Source organism: Salmo salar, chromosome 05 (assembly GCF_965601325.2).
Source record: "Salmo salar chromosome 05, fSalSal1, whole genome shotgun sequence".
In the NCBI taxonomy this organism is placed as follows: domain Eukaryota; kingdom Metazoa; phylum Chordata; class Actinopteri; order Salmoniformes; family Salmonidae; genus Salmo; species Salmo salar.
Genome location: NC_138295.1, coordinates 74,312,675 through 74,337,907, shown reverse-complemented (window position 1 = coordinate 74,337,907; position 25,233 = coordinate 74,312,675). Strand labels below are relative to the sequence as shown.

The 25,233-nt window shown below is 42.9% G+C and overlaps 1 protein-coding gene across 1 annotated transcript in view; it reads left to right on the top strand.

Moving 5' to 3' along the window:
• Positions 1 to 25,233, top strand: part of LOC106593604 (protein kinase C alpha type) — a 47,137-nt gene that overhangs the window by 4,334 nt on the left and 17,570 nt on the right. The window contains exons 3-9 of the mRNA XM_082974946.1: positions 1,552 to 1,583; positions 1,971 to 2,050; positions 3,560 to 3,671; positions 4,075 to 4,203; positions 5,571 to 5,727; positions 6,030 to 6,225; positions 6,492 to 6,710. Of these exons, the coding sequence (XP_082831072.1) occupies positions 1,552 to 1,583; positions 1,971 to 2,050; positions 3,560 to 3,671; positions 4,075 to 4,203; positions 5,571 to 5,727; positions 6,030 to 6,225; positions 6,492 to 6,710 (925 nt within the window). The remainder of the gene's footprint in view (positions 1 to 1,551; positions 1,584 to 1,970; positions 2,051 to 3,559; positions 3,672 to 4,074; positions 4,204 to 5,570; positions 5,728 to 6,029; positions 6,226 to 6,491; positions 6,711 to 25,233) is intronic.

Genomic DNA, 25,233 nt, shown 5'->3' with positions numbered 1-25,233 from the left:
AAAAGAGATCAGTACTACACAGTTCAAATCACATCCTCTAGGGGCTGTATGCTATTGACAACAAACACCAGGGGATTGAAAGGAGACTTTCTGTTGTCAATATTCTGCCTGCAGGGCCTTTGTCAAGACTTCACAAGGTCTCCTCTCCATTCCCCTGGTACAGGAATAGATCGCTACACATTCTCATATGACAGCCATATATATGTGGTGGATGTATGGCTGAATAAATAGATATGTATCTTTAATATGATTCAGAGGGGTTCTGTTAAATGTTGAAGACACATTTCAGTTGAATGCATTGAGTTGTACAACTGACTAGGTATCCCCCTTTCCCTACTTTCCTAATATAATAGGATTCTCCAGATAGATGCTTTTGGCTTGTCTTCAGTCCTGTCATTCTATGACCATCAGGTGGTGCTGTTTGGCCTGTCTAATGTAGCTCTGCCTCTCTGACACTCTCTGGTGGACAGTACAAAGAACTGTCATAGTACTGAACCACCTAGAGTGGTTTACACTCCTCGTCTCCTCTCCTTCATCTGTGCTGATATGGAAACACTGCAGAGGTGAAACCAATATGGCGGATGTCATTTCCCCTCCTTCACTAGGTCACAAGCCTGTCGCTGTCAGACAGTGCAGATGAAGGAGAGGAGATGAGAAGAGGAGATGAGAACTCTCTGTGACTATTGAGATGAACCTGGGGGGTACTTCAGTGTGATCCTCAAGGGCTCTCTCTCTGTAGGGTGTTGTTCTCCCGCCTCTCTGCTGCTTACCTTTTAATCAGCAGCTGATTCACAACCAGGAAACTGGCTGAGTGGACTCTTTAGCCAATCAATGGCTTTAATTATTCAATTAAGATCTAAGGAGACAGGAAAGCAGAAGACTGTAACTCTGGAGGAGGAGGAGGAGGAGGAAGAGGAGGAGGAGAAGAAGGAGGGGGAGCGGGAGGAGGAGGAAGAGAAGGGGGAGGGGGGAGGAGGAGAAGGAGGGGGAGGGGGGAGGAGGATGAGGGGGAGGGGGGAGGAGGAAAGGGAGAAGGGGGAGGAGGAGGGGGGTGAGGAGGGGGTGTATGGGTGTTTGGTGTGTGTGTGAGAGAGGCAATAACCCCCCTCCCCCCCTCTCTCTCCTAGTTGACCTGATCAGCACTACAGTAAGTGTAGTAATCTATAGAGATGTCCTGCAGCGAACTCTCAGACATTCTCACTGTATTTCTGCTGTTTTATTCCATAAAAGCCGTCACCAAGACATGTATTTGCCACAACACCCCTGTAATTCTGAGGGTTTCTGCTGACAAAGGCTTTATGGCCGAAGTGTGTCCTTGTTGGCTGCTGTTATTTGATAAAATAAAAGATGGAGCCATATCTATAAGTGCTATAGCCATCTTGATTTGTTAACATTGGATTATTGGTGGGTTACAGCACTGCACCAAATGATGCATGTCTTTCTGTTCAGGCCCATCTGCTTATCTTCCACTGAGCAGGCCAGTCCTTTCAGTTGTGTGGTATGTAAGATCAGTGATGGTTTCTGTGTTGTGTTATGGTTTGTTCCACACAGGGGAATTGGAAAGCAGGGATTTCAATGTCAAGGTAAGGATTATTGGAACATAATTTATCATTAATCAGCCAATCATTACAATTTTTTTTAATTACACATTTTACAAATGCATTTGTCCAAAGATGTTAACAGCAATTATAGGCCTTAACCCCTAAGAGCAAGTCAAGGCAATACTATCATTGTTGAAGGAATATTTTATCTTGGTATTGATTGATGCATTGTGTTTTTGACATTGAACCACTAGTGAATAATCTTGATCACAATTACATTCAGCAGTTTGTTTTTTTATTTGACAAAGACTAGAACACACACATTTTCCACATTATTCTTGGAATCAGATGAGTTTTTTATAAACAGGGACAAATGGATTTGGATGTAGTAATGTGTTGATTGTCTTTCTGCTCTGTGTTTTGTGGCAGTGTGCAGTTTCTCTGTCCACAAGCGATGTCACGAGTATGTAACGTTCACCTGTCCTGGAGCCCCCACTGCTCCTACAGAAGTGAGTCTATCTTCCACCTACTCCCAGCTTTTACACTCACCTTCCTTCCTTCCTTCCTTCCTTCCTTCCTTCCTTCCTTCCTTCCTTCCTTCCTTCCTTCCTTCCTTCCTTCCTTCCTTCCTTCTCCTTCCTTCCTTCCTTCCTTCCTTCCTTCCTTCCTTCCTTCCTTCCTTCCTTCCTTCCTTCCTTCCCTCCCTCCTGTATCCATCTATCATTCCACACAGCCACACACACACACACACACACACACACACACACACACACACACACACACACACACACACACACACACACACACACACACCTGTCCCTCTGTCTGTCATTCCTCCACTCCGCCTTTACTGTCATTCATCCTTATATAGATCTTTACATCTCTCCATCCATTCATCCCTCCACTCCACACTTCCCCATTTCAGGCTACTCCCTCACTCCTCCCTTTCTCTCGCCAATCCATCCAGAGAGAGGAAGAGAAAGAGAGAGAATGACAGGGAAGAGATAAAACAAAGAGGAGGGAGGAGGAGTGAGGGATCCAGGTTGAGAGGGGGAGGAAGAGAGAGAGGAAGACTGAGAGACATGAGCAGAGGTAGACAGGGTGAACAGATTGCTCCCTCTCTCTGTCTCTCTTTGAGATTTCAAAGAGGTTTGTCTTTTTTCAGACTTTTATCTGCCAGCTAAATAAACTGGATCAGAAATGAGGTCAAAGAAAGAGAGAGAAAGAGAGAGAGAGAGAGAGAGAGAGAGAGAGGGAGTGTGTGCACAAATGAGTGTATGTGTGTGTGTGTATGCGAGGGAGAACGATTGACAGGGCGGAATTGGGAGGAAGAGCTTGGCTCAGAAACTGCCTGATGGAGAGAGAGCGAGAGTTGGCAGAGAATGAAAGAGGTGGGGGGTGTTCTCAAAGTAAAGCTCAAAGGGTGTGAGATGGGGTTTGGGGAGTAGAGAGGATGAGGAGAGGAAGACAGACAGTTAGAGAGGAAGGGGGATGTGGATGGGGAAGAAACTGATAAGCTGAAAAGCAGATAGAGAGGATTCAGGCTTCCCCAGGAACACATTCCATTAACATATCAAACTCTCTTCCCAGCAGAGAAATGTAATTGGTTTCCATGAATATACCACTCTCAATCTCTCCCTCTCTTCTCCTCTTTTCCCCCCGTTTATCACAACACATAAACATGGGGATGTTCCTCTCTCAATGACTTACTACTCTCATGTCTATCTGTCTTTCTTTCTTTCTTGCTGTCTGTCCCTCTGTATGTCTATCTCTCTGTCTCTCTCTATGTCTGTCTGTCTGTCTATCTCTCTCTCTCTGTCTTGCTATCTCTGTCTGTCTGTCTGTCTGTCTGTCTGTCTGTCTGTCTGTCTGTCTGTCTGTCTGTCTGTCTGTCTGTCTGTCTGTCTGTCTGTCTGTCTGTCTGTCTGTCTGTCTGTCTGTCTGTCTGTCTGTCTGTCTGTCTGTCTGTCTGTCTGTCTGTCTGTCTGTCTGTCTGTCTGTCTCTTTCTCTCTCTCAGGACTTGAAGAGTAAACACAGATTTAGACCTCAGACCTACACTTCTCCAACGTTCTGTGATCACTGTGGTTCTCTGCTCTATGGCCTTATCCAACAGGGCATGAAATGCTCCTGTAAGTAACCAGACGTTCTGTTTCAAGTTTTATTAGCCAAAATGCTCACTTGCAGGTTCCTTCTGGACAATGCAACAACAATAAGACATAATAAAAGATAAGAATACAACATAAAGTAAATGGCTCAGTAGAATAGAATAAACATTTTAGCATAAGTATAGTACAGGAAGGCACAACTTATAGTCCAATATTTACATGTGTTTTGGGGACGGGGGATTGGGGGGAAAGTGTTTAAGTTGTGCAGTATTTGGCAATCATAATAAGAGCAGCAGTTGTGATGTGCGTGTGGCATGAATGTACAGTATATGTGTGTGAGTGTTTTCTTGCCACATGTGTTATTATCTCTATGTGTGTGTGTGTGTGCTTGTGTTGGTGTGTCTATACTTGTTTGCATGTACTACAGGTTGTGAGATGAATGTCCACAAGCGTTGTGAGAGCCTGGTGCCCAGCCTGTGTGGTCAAGATCATACAGAGAAGAGAGGCAGGATCCATCTGACCGTCCGGGGAGAGAACGAGGACATCTTCATCACAGGTCAGAACTAAGTGGCTAGAAGAGTTGTCCTAAGTGGCAGACTCACTAAACAGAGAACATCCCTGGTCATCCTTACTCCCTCTGATCTAGCAGACTCACTAAACAGAGAACATCCCTGGTCATCCCTACTGCCTCTGATCTGGCAGACTCACTAAACAGAGAACATCCCTGGTCATCCTTACTGCCTCTGATCTAGCAGACTCATTAAACAGAGAACATCCCTGGTCATCCCTACTGCCTCTGATCTGGCAGACTCACTAAACAGAGAACATCCCTGGTCATCCCTACTGCCTCGGATCTGGCATACTCACTGAACAGAGAACATCCCTGGACATCCCTACTGCCTCTGATCTGGCAGACTCACTGAACAGAGAACATCCCTGGTCATCCCTACTGCCTCTGATCTGGCAGACTCACTGAACAGAGAACATCCCTGGTCATCCCTACTGCCTCTGATCTGGCAGACTCACTGAACAGAGAACATCCCTGGTCATCCCTACTGCCTCTGATCTGGCAGACTCACTGAACAGAGAACATCCCTGGTCATCCTTACTGCCTCTTATCTGGCAGACTCACTGAACACAAATACTTCATATGTAAATAATGTCTGAGTGTTGGAGTGTGCCCCTGGCTATCTGTAAAAAAATATACATATGAAAATTGTGTCATCTGGTTTGCCTAATATGAGGAATTTGAAATTATGTATACTTTTACTTTTACTTTTGATACATAAGTATATTTTAGCACGTACATTTACTTTTGATACTTAAGTATATTTAATAAACCAAATACTTTTAGACTTTTACTCAAGTAGTATTTTACTTTTACTTGAGTCATTTTCTTTTAAGGTATCTTTACTTTTACTCAAGTATGACAATTGGATACTTTTTCCACCACTGCTGTCACCCTACCATTCACACTGTCAGGTACTGACCAGTAGGCGGAGTGGGGGAGCTGAATACAGGCACACACTCCCACAAGTAATGCTCTCTGTGGTGCATCTACAGATGCCATATCTTAATTTGATCATCCTGTTGTAGCAGGAATTTTCATGCACAGAAGGAATTTGCAAACTTATAGTGTTTTCAAGTTTAAAAAGGCTTCTAAAGTTTGTCATTTCAGACTTGATTTGCCCGAACACAATTTTTATCGTCCCCTACAAAAAAATGTACATTCATCATAATCCACATAATATTCCCATTTCCTGTTGCTGCAGGATTATTTTCCTGCCTTGAGAAACTGGGTCAAATTAAGATATGGCATCTGTATGGCCATCTATGCTATCCATTGTCTGACTCTGTCTCTCTCTTTCTCTCTCTCTCTCTCTCTCTCTCTCTCTCTCTCTCTCTCACCCTCTCCCCCCTCAGTGCGGGAGGCTCGTAACCTGATCCCCATGGACCCCAATGGTCTGTCTGACCCCTACGTGAAGCTCAAGCTAATCCCTGACCCCAAGAGCCAGAGCAAACAGAAGACCAAGACTATCCGCTCCACACTCAACCCCGTCTGGAACGAGAGCTTCACCTTGTGAGTGTGTGTGTGTGTGTGTGTGTGTGTGTGTGTGTGTGTGTGTGTGTGTGTGTGTGTGTGTGTGTGTGTGTGTGTGTGTGTGTGTGTGTGTGTGTGTGTGTGTGTGTGTGTGTGTGTGTGTGTGTGTGTGTGTGTGTGTGTGTGTGTACCAGTAGTTCTGGGAACTATGCACAGGGAACTAGACATGTGTTAGCCCCAGGAGCTTTATCTCAGTGGACTAACGTGGTCTTGAGGTGTACAGATGACTGGAGGTTGGATAGCTGGTCGGTAACCTCTTTCTCTCCCATCTCTCTCCCCAGCTCGGTGCGCGGGCGGCAGTGGGACCGTCGTCTGTCGGTGGAGGTGTGGGATTGGGATCGTACGTCTCGGAATGACTTCATGGGATCGCTGTCGTTCGGAGTGAGCGAGATATTCCGTCACTCAGTCAGCGGCTGGTTCAAACTGCTGGATCAGGATGAGGGAGAGTACTACAACATGCCTGTCCCTGATGAAAATGTAAGACATACTCTCATGCAGTGGATTATGGCTAGTGTAGTTAGAGTTATAGAATACATATATTATATATAACTATTGGTATATATAGGGATATATAGAATCAGAGTATGACCAAACAAAATGTGTGTGAGTTCCCTTACTTTGGCCACCAGGATGCAGGAGTGCTTCATAAAAATTCATACATTGCAGGTTTGTGTGTGTGTGGATGTGTGTGACAGTTTTATTATAACTAAGCCCTCCCCCCTCCCCCCTCCTCTCCTCAATAGGAGCCTACTGGTCTAGATGCTATTCCCCCCTCCCTTCTCCCCCCCTCCTTGAGGCCTACCCCTGTGTCTGTGTCTGTCCCTGTCCCCGTGTCTGTCCTGTCCCCCTCAGCCCCGTCAGTCCCCTGTCTGGCCACCCTACCTGCAGGACCGGTCAAGCCCAGGGTTTGCCTCCAGGACTTCAACTTCCTCATGGTGCTGGGAAAAGGCAGCTTCGGAAAGGTACTGAAACACACCTACACCTGCCTGTAGACACACTGTAACAAACACACCTACACCTGCCTGTAGACACACTGTAATAAACACACCTACACCTGCCTGTAGACACACTGTAATAAACACACCTACACCTGCCTGTAGACACACTGTAATAAACACACCTACACCTGCCTGTAGACACACTGTAATAAACGTAACACACCAGTCTGTAGACACACTGTAATAAACGTAACACACCTGCCTGTAGACACACTGTAATAAACGTACACACCTGCCTGTAGACACACTGTAATAAACACACCTACACCTGTCTGTAGACACTCTGTAATAAACGTAACACACCTGCCTGTAGACACACAGTAATAAATGTAACACACCTGCCTGTAGACACACTGTAATAAACGTAACACACCTGCCTGTAGACACACTGTAATAAACGTAACACACCTGCCTGTAGACAAACTGTAATAAACGTAACACACCTGCCTGTAGACACACTGTAATAAACGTAACACACCTGTCTGTAGACACACTGTAATAAAGGTAACACACCTGCCTGTAGACACACTGTAATAAACGTAACACACCTGTCTGTAGACACACTGTAATAAACACACCAACACTTGCCTGGAGACACACTGTAATAAACGTAACACACCTGCCTGTAGACACACTGTAATAAACGTAACACACCTGCCTGTAGACACACTGTAATAAACGTAACACACCTGTCTGTAGACACACTGTAATAAATGTAACACACCTGTCTGTAGACACACTGTAATAAATGTAACACACCTGCCTGTAGACACACTGTAATAAACGTAACACACCTGTCTGTAGACACACTGTAATAAATGTAACACACCTGCCTGTAGACACACTGTAATAAACGTAACACACCTGTCTGTAGACACACTGTAATAAACGTAACACACCTGCCTGTAGACACACAGTAATAAACGTAACACACCTGTCTGTAGACACACTGTAATAAACGCAATACACCTGCCTGTAGACACACTGTAATAAACGTAACACACCTGTCTGTAGACACACTGTAATAAACACACCTACACCTGCCTGTAGACACACTGTAATAAACGTAACACACCTGTCTGTAGACACACTGTAATAAACACACCTACACCTGTCTGTAGACACACTGTAATAAACACACCTACACCTGCCTGTAGACACACTGTAATAAACGTAACACACCTGTCTGTAGACACACTGTAATAAACACACCTACACCTGCCTGTAGACACACTGTAATAAACGTAACACACCTACCTGTAGACACACTGTAACAAACGTAACACACCTGTCTGTAGACACACTGTAATAAACGTAACACACCTGCCTGTAGACACACTGTAATAAAATGTAACACACCTGCCTGTAGACACACTGTAATAAACGTAACACACCTGCCTGTAGACACACTGTAATAAACGTAACACACCTGTCTGTAGACACACTGTAATAAACGTAACACACCTGCCTGTAGACACACTGTAATAAACGTAACACACCTGTCTGTAGACACACTGTAATAAACGTAACACACCTGCCTGTAGACACACTGTAATAAACACACCTACACCTGCCTGTAGACACACTGTAATAAACACACTTGCCTGTAGACACACTGTAATAAACGTAACACACCTGCCTGTAGACACACTGTAATAAACGTAACACACCTGTCTGTAGACACACTGTAATAAACGTAACACACCTGCCTGTAGACACACTGTAATAAACACACCTACACCTGTCTGTAGACACACTGTAATAAACACACCTACACCTGCCTGTAGACACACTGTAATAAACGTAACACACCTGTCTGTAGACACACTGTAATAAACACACCTACACCTGCCTGTAGACACACTGTAATAAACGTAACACACCTGCCTGTAGACACACTGTAATAAACGTAACACACCTGTCTGTAGACACACTGTAATAAACGTAACACACCTGCCTGTAGACACACTGTAATAAACGTAACACACCTGTCTGTAGACACACTGTAATAAACACACCAACACTTGCCTGGAGACACACTGTAATAAACGTAACACACCTGCCTGTAGACACACTGTAATAAACGTAACACACCTGCCTGTAGACACACTGTAATAAACACACCTACACCTGCCTGTAGACACACTGTAATAAACACACCTACACTTGCCTGTAGACACACTGTAATAAACATAACACACCTGCCTGTAGACACACTGTAATAAACGTAACACACCTGCCTGTAGACACACTGTAATAAACGTAACACACCTGTCTGTAGACACACTGTAATAAACGTAACACACCTGCCTGTAGAGACACAGTAATAAACGTAACACACCTGTCTGTAGACACACTGTAATAAACGCAATACACCTGCCTGTAGACACACTGTAATAAACGTAACACACCTGTCTGTAGACACACTGTAATAAACACACCTACACCTGCCTGTAGACACACTGTAATAAACGTAACACACCTGTCTGTAGACACACTGTAATAAACACACCTACACCTGTCTGTAGACACACTGTAATAAACACACCTACACCTGCCTGTAGACACACTGTAATAAACGTAACACACCTGTCTGTAGACACACTGTAATAAACACACCTACACCTGCCTGTAGACACACTGTAATAAACGTAACACACCTGCCTGTAGACACACTGTAACAAACGTAACACACCTGTCTGTAGACACACTGTAATAAACGTAACACACCTGCCTGTAGACACACTGTAATAAAATGTAACACACCTGCCTGTAGACACACTGTAATAAACGTAACACACCTGCCTGTAGACACACTGTAATAAACACACCTACACCTGCCTGTAGACGCACTGTAATAAACACACCTACACTTGCCTGTAGACACACTGTAATAAACGTAACACACCTGCCTGTAGACACACTGTAATAAACGTAACACACCTGTCTGTAGACACACTGTAATAAACGTAACACACCTGCCTGTAGACACACTGTAATAAACACACCTACACCTGTCTGTAGACACACTGTAATAAACACACCTACACCTGCCTGTAGACACACTGTAATAAACGTAACACACCTGTCTGTAGACACACTGTAATAAACACACCTACACCTGCCTGTAGACACACTGTAATAAACGTAACACACCTGCCTGTAGACACACTGTAATAAACGTAACACACCTGTCTGTAGACACACTGTAATAAACGTAACACACCTGCCTGTAGACACACTGTAATAAACGTAACACACCTGTCTGTAGACACACTGTAATAAACGTAACACACCTGCCTGTAGACACACTGTAATAAACACACCTACACCTGCCTGTAGACACACTGTAATAAACACACTTGCCTGTAGACACACTGTAATAAACGTAACACACCTGCCTGTAGACACACTGTAATAAACGTAACACACCTGTCTGTAGACACACTGTAATAAACGTAACACACCTGCCTGTAGACACACTGTAATAAACACACCTACACCTGTCTGTAGACACACTGTAATAAACACACCTACACCTGCCTGTAGACACACTGTAATAAACGTAACACACCTGTCTGTAGACACACTGTAATAAACACACCTACACCTGCCTGTAGACACACTGTAATAAACGTAACACACCTGCCTGTAGACACACTGTAATAAACGTAACACACCTGTCTGTAGACACACTGTAATAAACGTAACACACCTGCCTGTAGACACACTGTAATAAACGTAACACACCTGTCTGTAGACACACTGTAATAAACACACCAACACTTGCCTGGAGACACACTGTAATAAACGTAACACACCTGCCTGTAGACACACTGTAATAAACGTAACACACCTGCCTGTAGACACACTGTAATAAACACACCTACACCTGCCTGTAGACACACTGTAATAAACACACCTACACTTGCCTGTAGACACACTGTAATAAACATAACACACCTGCCTGTAGACACACTGTAATAAACGTAACACACCTGCCTGTAGACACACTGTAATAAACGTAACACACCTGTCTGTAGACACACTGTAATAAACGTAACACACCTGCCTGTAGACACACAGTAATAAACGTAACACACCTGTCTGTAGACACACTGTAATAAACGCAATACACCTGCCTGTAGACACACTGTAATAAACGTAACACACCTGTCTGTAGACACACTGTAATAAACACACCTACACCTGCCTGTAGACACACTGTAATAAACGTAACACACCTGTCTGTAGACACACTGTAATAAACACACCTACACCTGTCTGTAGACACACTGTAATAAACACACCTACACCTGCCTGTAGACACACTGTAATAAACGTAACACACCTGTCTGTAGACACACTGTAATAAACACACCTACACCTGCCTGTAGACACACTGTAATAAACGTAACACACCTGCCTGTAGACACACTGTAACAAACGTAACACACCTGTCTGTAGACACACTGTAATAAACGTAACACACCTGCCTGTAGACACACTGTAATAAAATGTAACACACCTGCCTGTAGACACACTGTAATAAACGTAACACACCTGCCTGTAGACACACTGTAATAAACACACCTACACCTGCCTGTAGACACACTGTAATAAACACACCTACACTTGCCTGTAGACACACTGTAATAAACGTAACACACCTGCCTGTAGACACACTGTAATAAACGTAACACACCTGTCTGTAGACACACTGTAATAAACGTAACACACCTGCCTGTAGACACACTGTAATAAACACACCTACACCTGTCTGTAGACACACTGTAATAAACACACCTACACCTGCCTGTAGACACACTGTAATAAACGTAACACACCTGTCTGTAGACACACTGTAATAAACACACCTACACCTGCCTGTAGACACACTGTAATAAACGTAACACACCTGCCTGTAGACACAATGTAATAAACGTAACACACCTGTCTGTAGACACACTGTAATAAACGTAACACACCTGTCTGTAGACACACTGTAATAAACACACCTACACTTGCCTGTAGACACACTGTAATAAACGTAACACACCTGCCTGTAGACACACTGTAATAAACGTAACACACCTGTCTGTAGACACACTGTAATAAACACACCTACACCTGCCTGTAGACACACTGTAATAAACGTAACACACCTGCCTGTAGACACACTGTAATACATGTAACACACCTGCCTGTAGACACACTGTAATAAACGTAACACACCTGTCTGTAGACACACTGTAATAAACGTAACACACCTGCCTGTAGACACACTGTAATAAACACACCTACACCTGCCTGTAGACACACTGTAATAAACACACCTACACTTGCCTGTAGACACACTGTAATAAACGTAACACACCTGCCTGTAGACACACTGTAATAAACGTAACACACCTGTCTGTAGACACACTGTAATAAACGTAACACACCTGCCTGTAGACACACTGTAATAAACACACCTACACCTGCCTGTAGACACACTGTAATAAACGTAACACACCTGCCAGTAGACACACTGTAATAAACGTAATACACCTGCCTGTAGACACACTGTAATAAACACACCTACACTTGCCTTTAGACACACTGTAATAAACGTAACACACCTGTCTGTAGACACACTGTAATAAACGTAACACACCTGTCTGTAGACACACTGTAATAAACGTAACACACCTGTCTGTAGACACACTGTAATAAACACACCTACACTTGCCTGTAGACACACTGTAATAAACGTAACACACCTGCCTGTAGACACACTGTAATAAACGTAACACACCTGCCTGTAGACACACTGTAATAAACGTAACACACCTGCCTGTAGACACACTGTAATAAACGTAACACACCTGTCTGTAGACACACTGTAATAAACGTAACACACCTGCCTGTAGACACACTGTAATAAACGTAACACACCTGTCTGTAGACACACTGTAATAAACGTAACACACCTGCCTGTAGACACACTGTAATAAACACACCTACACCTGCCTGTAGACACACTGTAATAAACACACTTGCCTGTAGACACACTGTAATAAACGTAACACACCTGCCTGTAGACACACTGTAATAAACGTAACACACCTGTCTGTAGACACACTGTAATAAACGTAACACACCTGCCTGTAGACACACTGTAATAAACACACCTACACCTGTCTGTAGACACACTGTAATAAACACACCTACACCTGCCTGTAGACACACTGTAATAAACGTAACACACCTGTCTGTAGACACACTGTAATAAACACACCTACACCTGCCTGTAGACACACTGTAATAAACGTAACACACCTGCCTGTAGACACACTGTAATAAACGTAACACACCTGTCTGTAGACACACTGTAATAAACGTAACACACCTGTCTGTAGACACACTGTAATAAACGTAACACACCTGTCTGTAGACACACTGTAATAAACACACCAACACTTGCCTGGAGACACACTGTAATAAACGTAACACACCTGCCTGTAGACACACTGTAATAAACGTAACACACCTGCCTGTAGACACACTGTAATAAACACACCTACACCTGCCTGTAGACACACTGTAATAAACACACCTACACTTGCCTGTAGACACACTGTAATAAACGTAACACACCTGCCTGTAGACACACTGTAATAAACGTAACACACCTGCCTGTAGACACACTGTAATAAACGTAACACACCTGTCTGTAGACACACTGTAATAAACGTAACACACCTGCCTGTAGACACACAGTAATAAACGTAACACACCTGTCTGTAGACACACTGTAATAAACGCAATACACCTGCCTGTAGACACACTGTAATAAACGTAACACACCTGTCTGTAGACACACTGTAATAAACACACCTACACCTGCCTGTAGACACACTGTAATAAACGTAACACACCTGTCTGTAGACACACTGTAATAAACACACCTACACCTGTCTGTAGACACACTGTAATAAACACACCTACACCTGCCTGTAGACACACTGTAATAAACGTAACACACCTGTCTGTAGACACACTGTAATAAACACACCTACACCTGCCTGTAGACACACTGTAATAAACGTAACACACCTGCCTGTAGACACACTGTAACAAACGTAACACACCTGTCTGTAGACACACTGTAATAAACGTAACACACCTGCCTGTAGACACACTGTAATAAAATTTAACACACCTGCCTGTAGACACACTGTAATAAACGTAACACACCTGCCTGTAGACACACTGTAATAAACACACCTACACCTGCCTGTAGACACACTGTAATAAACACACCTACACTTGCCTGTAGACACACTGTAATAAACGTAACACACCTGCCTGTAGACACACTGTAATAAACGTAACACACCTGTCTGTAGACACACTGTAATAAACGTAACACACCTGCCTGTAGACACACTGTAATAAACACACCTACACCTGTCTGTAGACACACTGTAATAAACACACCTACACCTGCCTGTAGACACACTGTAATAAACGTAACACACCTGTCTGTAGACACACTGTAATAAACACACCTACACCTGCCTGTAGACACACTGTAATAAACGTAACACACCTGCCTGTAGACACACTGTAATAAACGTAACACACCTGTCTGTAGACACACTGTAATAAACGTAACACACCTGTCTGTAGACACACTGTAATAAACACACCTACACTTGCCTGTAGACACACTGTAATAAACGTAACACACCTGCCTGTAGACACACTGTAATAAACGTAACACACCTGTCTGTAGACACACTGTAATAAACACACCTACACCTGCCTGTAGACACACTGTAATAAACGTAACACACCTGCCTGTAGACACACTGTAATACATGTAACACACCTGCCTGTAGACACACTGTAATAAACGTAACACACCTGTCTGTAGACACACTGTAATAAACGTAACACACCTGCCTGTAGACACACTGTAATAAACACACCTACACCTGCCTGTAGACACACTGTAATAAACACACCTACACTTGCCTGTAGACACACTGTAATAAACGTAACACACCTGCCTGTAGACACACTGTAATAAACGTAACACACCTGTCTGTAGACACACTGTAATAAACGTAACACACCTGCCTGTAGACACACTGTAATAAACACACCTACACCTGCCTGTAGACACACTGTAATAAACGTAACACACCTGCCAGTAGACACACTGTAATAAACGTAATACACCTGCCTGTAGACACACTGTAATAAACACACCTACACTTGCCTTTAGACACACTGTAATAAACGTAACACACCTGTCTGTAGACACACTGTAATAAACGTAACACACCTGTCTGTAGACACACTGTAATAAACGTAACACACCTGTCTGTAGACACACTGTAATAAACACACCTACACTTGCCTGTAGACACACTGTAATAAACGTAACACACCTGCCTGTAGAAACACTGTAATAAACGTAACACACCTGTCTGTAGACACACTGTAATAAACACACCTACACCTCCCTGTAGACACACTGTAATAAACGTAACACACCTGCCTGTAGACACACTGTAATACATGTAACACACCTGCCTGTAGACTCACTGTAATAAACGTAACACACCTGTCTGTAGACACACTGTAATAAACACACCTACACCTGCCTGTAGACACACTGTAATAAACGTAACACACCTGCCTGTAGACACACTGTAATAAACGTAACACACCTGTCTGTAGACACACTGTAATAAACGTAACACACCTGTCTGTAGACACACTGTAATAAACGTAACACACCTGCCTGTAGACACACTGTAATAAATGTAACACACCTGCCTGTAGACACACTGTAATAAACGTAACACACCTGTCTGTAGACACACTGTAATAAACGTAACACACCTGCCTGTAGACACACTGTAATAAACGTAACACACCTGTCTGTAGACACACTGTAATAAACGTAACACACCTGCCTGTAGACACACTGTAATAAACGTAACACACCTGTCTGTAGACACACTGTAATAAACGTACACACCTGCCTGTAGACACACTTTAATAAACGTAACACACCTGTCTGTAGACACACTGTAATAAACATAACACACCTGCCTGTAGACACACTGTAATAAACGTAACACACCTGCCTGTAGACACACTGTAATAAACGTAACACACCTGTCTGTAGACACACTGTAATAAACGTAACACACCTGCCTGTGGACACACTGTAATAAACACACCTACACCTGCCTGTAGATACACTGTAATAAACACACCTACACTTGCCTGTAGACACACTGTAATAAACGTACACACCTGCCTGTAGACACACTTTAATAAAAGTAACACACCTGTCTGTAGACACACTGTAATAAACGTAACACACCTGCCTGTAGACACACTGTAATAAACGTAACACACCTGCCTGTAGACACACTGTAATAAACGTAACACACCTGTCTGTAGACACACTGTAATAAACGTAACACACCTGCCTGTAGACACACTGTAATAAACACACCTACACCTGCCTGTAGACACACTGTAATAAACGTAACATACCTGCCTGTAGACACACTGTAATAAACGTAACACACCTGTCTGTAGACACACTGTAATAAACGTAACACACCTGCCTGTAGACACACTGTAATAAACACACCTACACCTGTCTGTAGACACACTGTAATAAACACACCTACACCTGCCTGTAGACACACTGTAATAAACGTAACACACCTGTCTGTAGACACACTGTAATAAACACACCTACACCTGCCTGTAGACACACTGTAATAAACGTAACACACCTGCCTGTAGACACACTGTAATAAACGTAACACACCTGTCTGTAGACACACTGTAATAAACGTAACACACCTGTCTGTAGACACACTGTAATAAACGTAACACACCTGTCTGTAGACACACTGTAATAAACACACCAACACTTGCCTGTAGACACACTGTAATAAACGTAACACACCTGCCTGTAGACACACTGTAATAAACGTAACACACCTGCCTGTAGACACACTGTAATAAACACACCTACACCTGCCTGTAGACACACTGTAATAAACACACCTACACTTGCCTGTAGACACACTGTAATAAACGTAACACACCTGCCTGTAGACACACTGTAATAAACGTAACACACCTGCCTGTAGACACACTGTAATAAACGTAACACACCTGCCTGTAGACACACTGTAATAAACGTAACACACCTGCCTGTAGACACACTGTAATAAACGTAACACACCTGTCTGTAGACACACTGTAATAAACGTAACACACCTGCCTGTAGACACACTGTAATAAACGTAACACACCTGTCTGTAGACACACTGTAATAAACACACCTACACCTGCCTGTAGACACACTGTAATAAACGTAACACACCTGTCTGTAGACACACTGTAATAAACACACCTACACCTGTCTGTAGACACACTGTAATAAACACACCTACACCTGCCTGTAGACACACTGTAATAAACGTAACACACCTGTCTGTAGACACACTGTAATAAACACACCTACACCTGCCTGTAGACACACTGTAATAAACGTAACACACCTGCCTGTAGACACACTGTAACAAACGTAACACACCTGTCTGTAGACACACTGTAATAAACGTAACACACCTGCCTGTAGACACACTGTAATAAAATTAACACACCTGCCTGTAGACACACTGTAATAAACGTAACACACCTGCCTGTAGACACACTGTAATAAACACACCTACACCTGCCTGTAGACACACTGTAATAAACACACCTACACTTGCCTGTAGACACACTGTAATAAACGTAACACACCTGCCTGTAGACACACTGTAATAAACGTAACACACCTGTCTGTAGACACACTGTAATAAACGTAACACACCTGCCTGTAGACACACTGTAATAAACACACCTACACCTGCCTGTAGACACACTGTAATAAACGTAACACACCTGCCTGTAGACACACTGTAATAAACGTAACACACCTGTCTGTAGACACACTGTAATAAACACACCTACACCTGCCTGTAGACACACTGTAATAAACGTAACACACCTGCCTGTAGACACACTGTAATAAACGTAACACACCTGTCTGTAGACACACTGTAATAAACGTAACACACCTGTCTGTAGACACACTGTAATAAACACACCTACACTTGCCTGTAGACACACTGTAATAAACGTAACACACCTGCCTGTAGACACACTGTAATAAACGTAACACACCTGTCTGTAGACACACTGTAATAAACACACCTACACCTGCCTGTAGACACACTGTAATAAACGTAACACACCTGCCTGTAGACACACTGTAATACATGTAACACACCTGCCTGTAGACACACTGTAATAAACGTAACACACCTGTCTGTAGACACACTGTAATAAACGTAACACACCTGCCTGTAGACACACTGTAATAAACACACCTACACCTGCCTGTAGACACACTGTAATAAACACACCTACACTTGCCTGTAGACACACTGTAATAAACGTAACACACCTGCCTGTAGACACACTGTAATAAACGTAACACACCTGTCTGTAGACACACTGTAATAAACGTAACACACCTGCCTGTAGACACACTGTAATAAACACACCTACACCTGCCTGTAGACACACTGTAATAAACGTAACACACCTGCCAGTAGACACACTGTAATAAACGTAATACACCTGCCTGTAGACACACTGTAATAAACACACCTACACTTGCCTGTAGACACACTGTAATAAACGTAACACACCTGTCTGTAGACACACTGTAATAAACGTAACACACCTGTCTGTAGACACACTGTAATAAACGTAACACACCTGTCTGTAGACACACTGTAATAAACACACCTACACTTGCCTGTAGACACACTGTAATAAACGTAACACACCTGCCTGTAGACACACTGTAATAAACGTAACACACCTGTCTGTAGACACACTGTAATAAACACACCTACACCTCCCTGTAGACACACTGTAATAAACGTAACACACCTGCCTGTAGACACACTGTAATACATGTAACACACCTGCCTGTAGACTCACTGTAATAAACGTAACACACCTGTCTGTAGACACACTGTAATAAACACACCTACACCTGCCTGTAGACACACTGTAATAAACGTAACACACCTGCCTGTAGACACACTGTAATAAACGTAACACACCTGTCTGTAGACACACTGTAATAAACGTAACACACCTGTCTGTAGACACACTGTAATAAACGTAACACACCTGCCTGTAGACACACTGTAATAAATGTAACACACCTGCCTGTAGACACACTGTAATAAACGTAACACACCTGTCTGTAGACACACTGTAATAAACGTAACACACCTGCCTGTAGACACACTGTAATAAACGTAACACACCTGTCTGTAGACACACTGTAATAAACGTAACACACCTGCCTGTAGACACACTGTAATAAACGTAACACACCTGTCTGTAGACACACTGTAATAAACGTACACACCTGCCTGTAGACACACTTTAATAAACGTAACACACCTGTCTGTAGACACACTGTAATAAACGTAACACACCTGCCTGTAGACACACTGTAATAAACGTAACACACCTGCCTGTAGACACACTGTAATAAACGTAACACACCTGTCTGTAGACACACTGTAATAAACGTAACACACCTGCCTGTAGACACACTGTAATAAACACACCTACACCTGCCTGTAGACACACTGTAATAAACACACCTACACTTGCCTGTAGACACACTGTAATAAACGTAACACACCTGCCTGTAGACACACTGTAATAAACGTAACACACCTGTCTGTAGACACACTGTAATAAACGTAACACACCTGCCTGTAGACACACTGTAATAAACGTAACACACCTGCCTGTAGACACACTGTAATAAACGTAACACACCTGTCTGTAGACACACTGTAATAAACGTAACACACCTGCCTGTAGACACACTGTAATAAACACACCTACACCTGCCTGTAGACACACTGTAATAAACGTAACACACCTGCCTGTAGACACACTGTAATAAACGTAACACACCTGTCTGTAGACACACTGTAATAAACGTAACACACCTGCCTGTAGACACACTGTAATAAACACACCTACACCTGCCTGTAGACACACTGTAATAAACGTAACACACCTGCCTGTAGACACACTGTAATAAACGTAACACACCTGTCTGTAGACACACTGTAATAAACACACCTACACCTGCCTGTAGACACACTGTAATAAACGTAACACACCTGCCTGTAGACACACTGTAATAAACGTAACACACCTGTCTGTAGACACACTGTAATAAACGTAACACACCTGTCTGTAGACACACTGTAATAAACGTAACACACCTGTCTGTAGACACACTGTAATAAACACACCTACACTTGCCTGTAGACACACTGTAATAAACGTAACACACCTGCCTGTAGACACACTGTAATAAACGTACACCTGCCTGTAGACACACTGTAATAAACAACACACCTGCCTGTAGACACACTGTAATAAACACACCTACACCTGCCTGTAGACACACTGTAATAAACGTAACACACCTGCCTGTAGACACACTGTAATAAACGTAACACACCTGTCTGTAGACACACTGTAATAAACGTACACCCTGAGCACCTGTGCCTGTAGACACACTGTAATAAACGTAACACACCTGTCTGTAGACACACTGTAATAAACGTAACACACCTGTCTGTAGACACACTGTAATAAACACACCTACACCTGCCTGTAGACACACTGTAATAAACGTAACACACCTGCCTGTAGACACACTGTAATAAACGTAACACACCTGCCTGTAGACACACTGTAATAAACACACCTACACCTGCCTGTAGACACACTGTAATAAACGTAACACACCTGCCTGTAGACACACTGTAATAAACGTAACACACCTGTCTGTAGACACACTGTAATAAACGTAACACACCTGCCTGTAGACACACTGTAATAAACGTAACACACCTGCCTGTAGACACACTGTAATAAACGTAACACACCTGCCTGTAGACACACTGTAATAAACACACTACACCTGCCTGTAGACACACTGTAATAAACACACCTACACTTGCCTGTAGACACACTGTAATAAACGTAACACACCTGCCTGTAGACACACTGTAATAAACGTAACACACCTGTCTGTAGACACACTGTAATAAACGTAACACACCTGCCTGTAGACACACTGTAATAAACACACCTACACCTGCCTGTAGACACACTGTAATAAACGTAACACACCTGCCTGTAGACACACTGTAATAAACGTAACACACCTGTCTGTAGACACACTGTAATAAACACACCTACACCTGCCTGTAGACACACTGTAATAAACGTAACACACCTGCCTGTAGACACACTGTAATAAACGTAACACACCTGTCTGTAGACACACTGTAATAAACGTAACACACCTGTCTGTAGACACACTGTAATAAACACACCTACACTTGCCTGTAGACACACTGTAATAAACGTAACACACCTGCCTGTAGACACACTGTAATAAACGTAACACACCTGTCTGTAGACACACTGTAATAAACACACCTACACCTGCCTGTAGACACACTGTAATAAACGTAACACACCTGCCTGTAGACACACTGTAATACATGTAACACACCTGCCTGTAGACACACTGTAATAAACGTAACACACCTGTCTGTAGACACACTGTAATAAACGTAACACACCTGCCTGTAGACACACTGTAATAAACACACCTACACCTGCCTGTAGACACACTGTAATAAACACACCTACACTTGCCTGTAGACACACTGTAATAAACGTAACACACCTGCCTGTAGACACACTGTAATAAACGTAACACACCTGTCTGTAGACACACTGTAATAAACGTAACACACCTGCCTGTAGACACACTGTAATAAACACACCTACACCTGCCTGTAGACACACTGTAATAAACGTAACACACCTGCCTGTAGACACACTGTAATAAACGTAATACACCTGCCTGTAGACACACTGTAATAAACACACCTACACTTGCCTGTAGACACACTGTAATAAACGTAACACACCTGTCTGTAGACACACTGTAATAAACGTAACACACCTGTCTGTAGACACACTGTAATAAACGTAACACACCTGTCTGTAGACACACTGTAATAAACACACCTACACTTGCCTGTAGACACACTGTAATAAACGTAACACACCTGCCTGTAGACACACTGTAATAAACGTAACACACCTGTCTGTAGACACACTGTAATAAACACACCTACACCTGCCTGTAGACACACTGTAATAAACGTAACACACCTGCCTGTAGACACACTGTAATAAACGTAACACACCTGCCTGTAGACACACTGTAATAAACGTAACACACCTGTCTGTAGACACACTGTAATAAACACACCTACACCTGCCTGTAGACACACTGTAATAAACGTAACACACCTGCCTGTAGACACACTGTAATAAACGTAACACACCTGTCTGTAGACACACTGTAATAAACGTAACACACCTGTCTGTAGACACACTGTAATAAACGTAACACACCTGCCTGTAGACACACTGTAATAAACGTAACACACCTGCCTGTAGACACACTGTAATAAACGTAACACACCTGTCTGTAGACACACTGTAATAAACGTAACACACCTGCCTGTAGACACACTGTAATAAACGTAACACACCTGTCTGTAGACACACTGTAATAAACGTAACACACCTGCCTGTAGACACACTGTAATAAACGTAACACACCTGTCTGTAGACACACTGTAATAAACGTACACACCTGCCTGTAGACACACTTTAATAAACGTAACACACCTGTCTGTAGACACACTGTAATAAACATAACACACCTGCCTGTAGACACACTGTAATAAACGTAACACACCTGCCTGTAGACACACTGTAATAAACGTAACACACCTGTCTGTAGACACACTGTAATAAACGTAACACACCTGCCTGTAGACACACTGTAATAAACACACCTACACCTGCCTGTAGACACACTGTAATAAACACACCTACACTTGCCTGTAGACACACTGTAATAAACGTAACACACCTGCCTGTAGACACACTGTAATAAACGTAACACACCTGTCTGTAGACACACTGTAATAAACGTAACACACCTGCCTGTAGACACACTGTAATAAACGTAACACACCTGCCTGTAGACACACTGTAATAAACGTAACACACCTGTCTGTAGACACACTGTAATAAACGTAACACACCTGCCTGTAGACACACTGTAATAAACACACCTACACCTGCCTGTAGACACACTGTAATAAACGTAACATACCTGCCTGTAGACACACTGTAATAAACGTAACACACCTGTCTGTAGACACACTGTAATAAACGTAACACACCTGCCTGTAGACACACTGTAATAAACACACCTACACCTGCCTGTAGACACACTGTAATAAACGTAACACACCTGCCTGTAGACACACTGTAATAAACGTAACACACCTGTCTGTAGACACACTGTAATAAACGTAACACACCTGTCTGTAGACACACTGTAATAAACGTAACACACCTGCCTGTAGACACACTGTAATAAACGTAACACACCTGCCTGTAGACACACTGTAATAAACGTAACACACCTGTCTGTAGACACACTGTAATAAACACACCTACACTTGCCTGTAGACACACTGTAATAAACGTAACACACCTGCCTGTAGACACACTGTAATAAACGTAACACACCTGCCTGTAGACACACTGTAATAAACACACCTACACTTGCCTGTAGACACACTGTAATAAACGTAACACACCTGCCTGTAGACACACTGTAATAAACGTAACACACCTGTCTGTAGACACACTGTAATAAACGTAACACACCTGCCTGTAGACACACTGTAATAAACACACATACACCTGCCTGTAGACACACTGTAATAAACGTAACACACCTGCCTGTAGACACACTGTAATAAACGTAACACACCTGTCTGTAGACACACTGTAATAAACGTAACACACCTGCCTGGAGACACACTGTAATAAACACACCTACACCTGCCTGTAGACACACTGTAATAAACGTAACACACCTGCCTGTAGACACACTGTAATAAACACACCTACACCTGCCTGTAGACACACTGTAATAAACACACCTACACTTGCCTGTAGACACACTGTAATAAACGTAACACACCTGCCTGTAGACACACTGTAATAAACGTAACACACCTGTCTGTAGACACACTGTAATAAACGTAACACACCTGCCTGTAGACACACTGTAATAAACACACCTACACCTGCCTGTAGACACACTGTAATAAACGTAACACACCTGCCTGTAGACACACTGTAATAAACGTAACACACCTGTCTGTAGACACACTGTAATAAACGTAACACACCTGTCTGTAGACACACTGTTATAAACACACCTACACTTGCCTATTGACACACTGTAATAAACGTAACACACCTGCCTGTAGACACACTGTAATAAACGTAACACACCTGTCTGTAGACACACTGTAATAAACACACCTACACCTGCCTGTAGACACACTGTAATAAACGTAACACACCTGTCTGTAGACACACTGTAATAAACGTAACACACCTGCCTGTAGACACACTGTAATAAACACACCTACACCTGCCTGTAGACACACTGTAATAAACGTAACACACCTGCCTGTAGACACACTGTAATAAACGTAATACACCTGCCTGTAGACACACTGTAATAAACACACCTACACTTGCCTGTAGACACACTGTAATAAACGTAACACACCTGTCTGTAGACACACTGTAATAAACGTAACACACCTGTCTGTAGACACACTGTAATAAACGTAACACACCTGTCTGTAGACACACTGTAATAAACACACCTACACTTGCCTATTGACACACTGTAATAAACGTAACACACCTGCCTGTAGACACACTGTAATAAACGTAACACACCTGTCTGTAGACACACTGTAATAAACACACCTACACCTGCCTGTAGACACACTGTAATAAACGTAACACACCTGCCTGTAGACACACTGTAATACATGTAACACACCTGCCTGTAGACACACTGTAATAAACACACCTACACCTGCCTGTAGACACACTGTAATAAACGTAACACACCTGCCTGTAGACACACTGTAATAAACGTAATACACCTGCCTGTAGACACACTGTAATAAACACACCTACACTTGCCTGTAGACACACTGTAATAAACGTAACACACCTGTCTGTAGACACACTGTAATAAACGTAACACACCTGTCTGTAGACACACTGTAATAAACGTAACACACCTGTCTGTAGACACACTGTAATAAACACACCTACACTTGCCTGTAGACACACTGTAATAAACGTAACACAC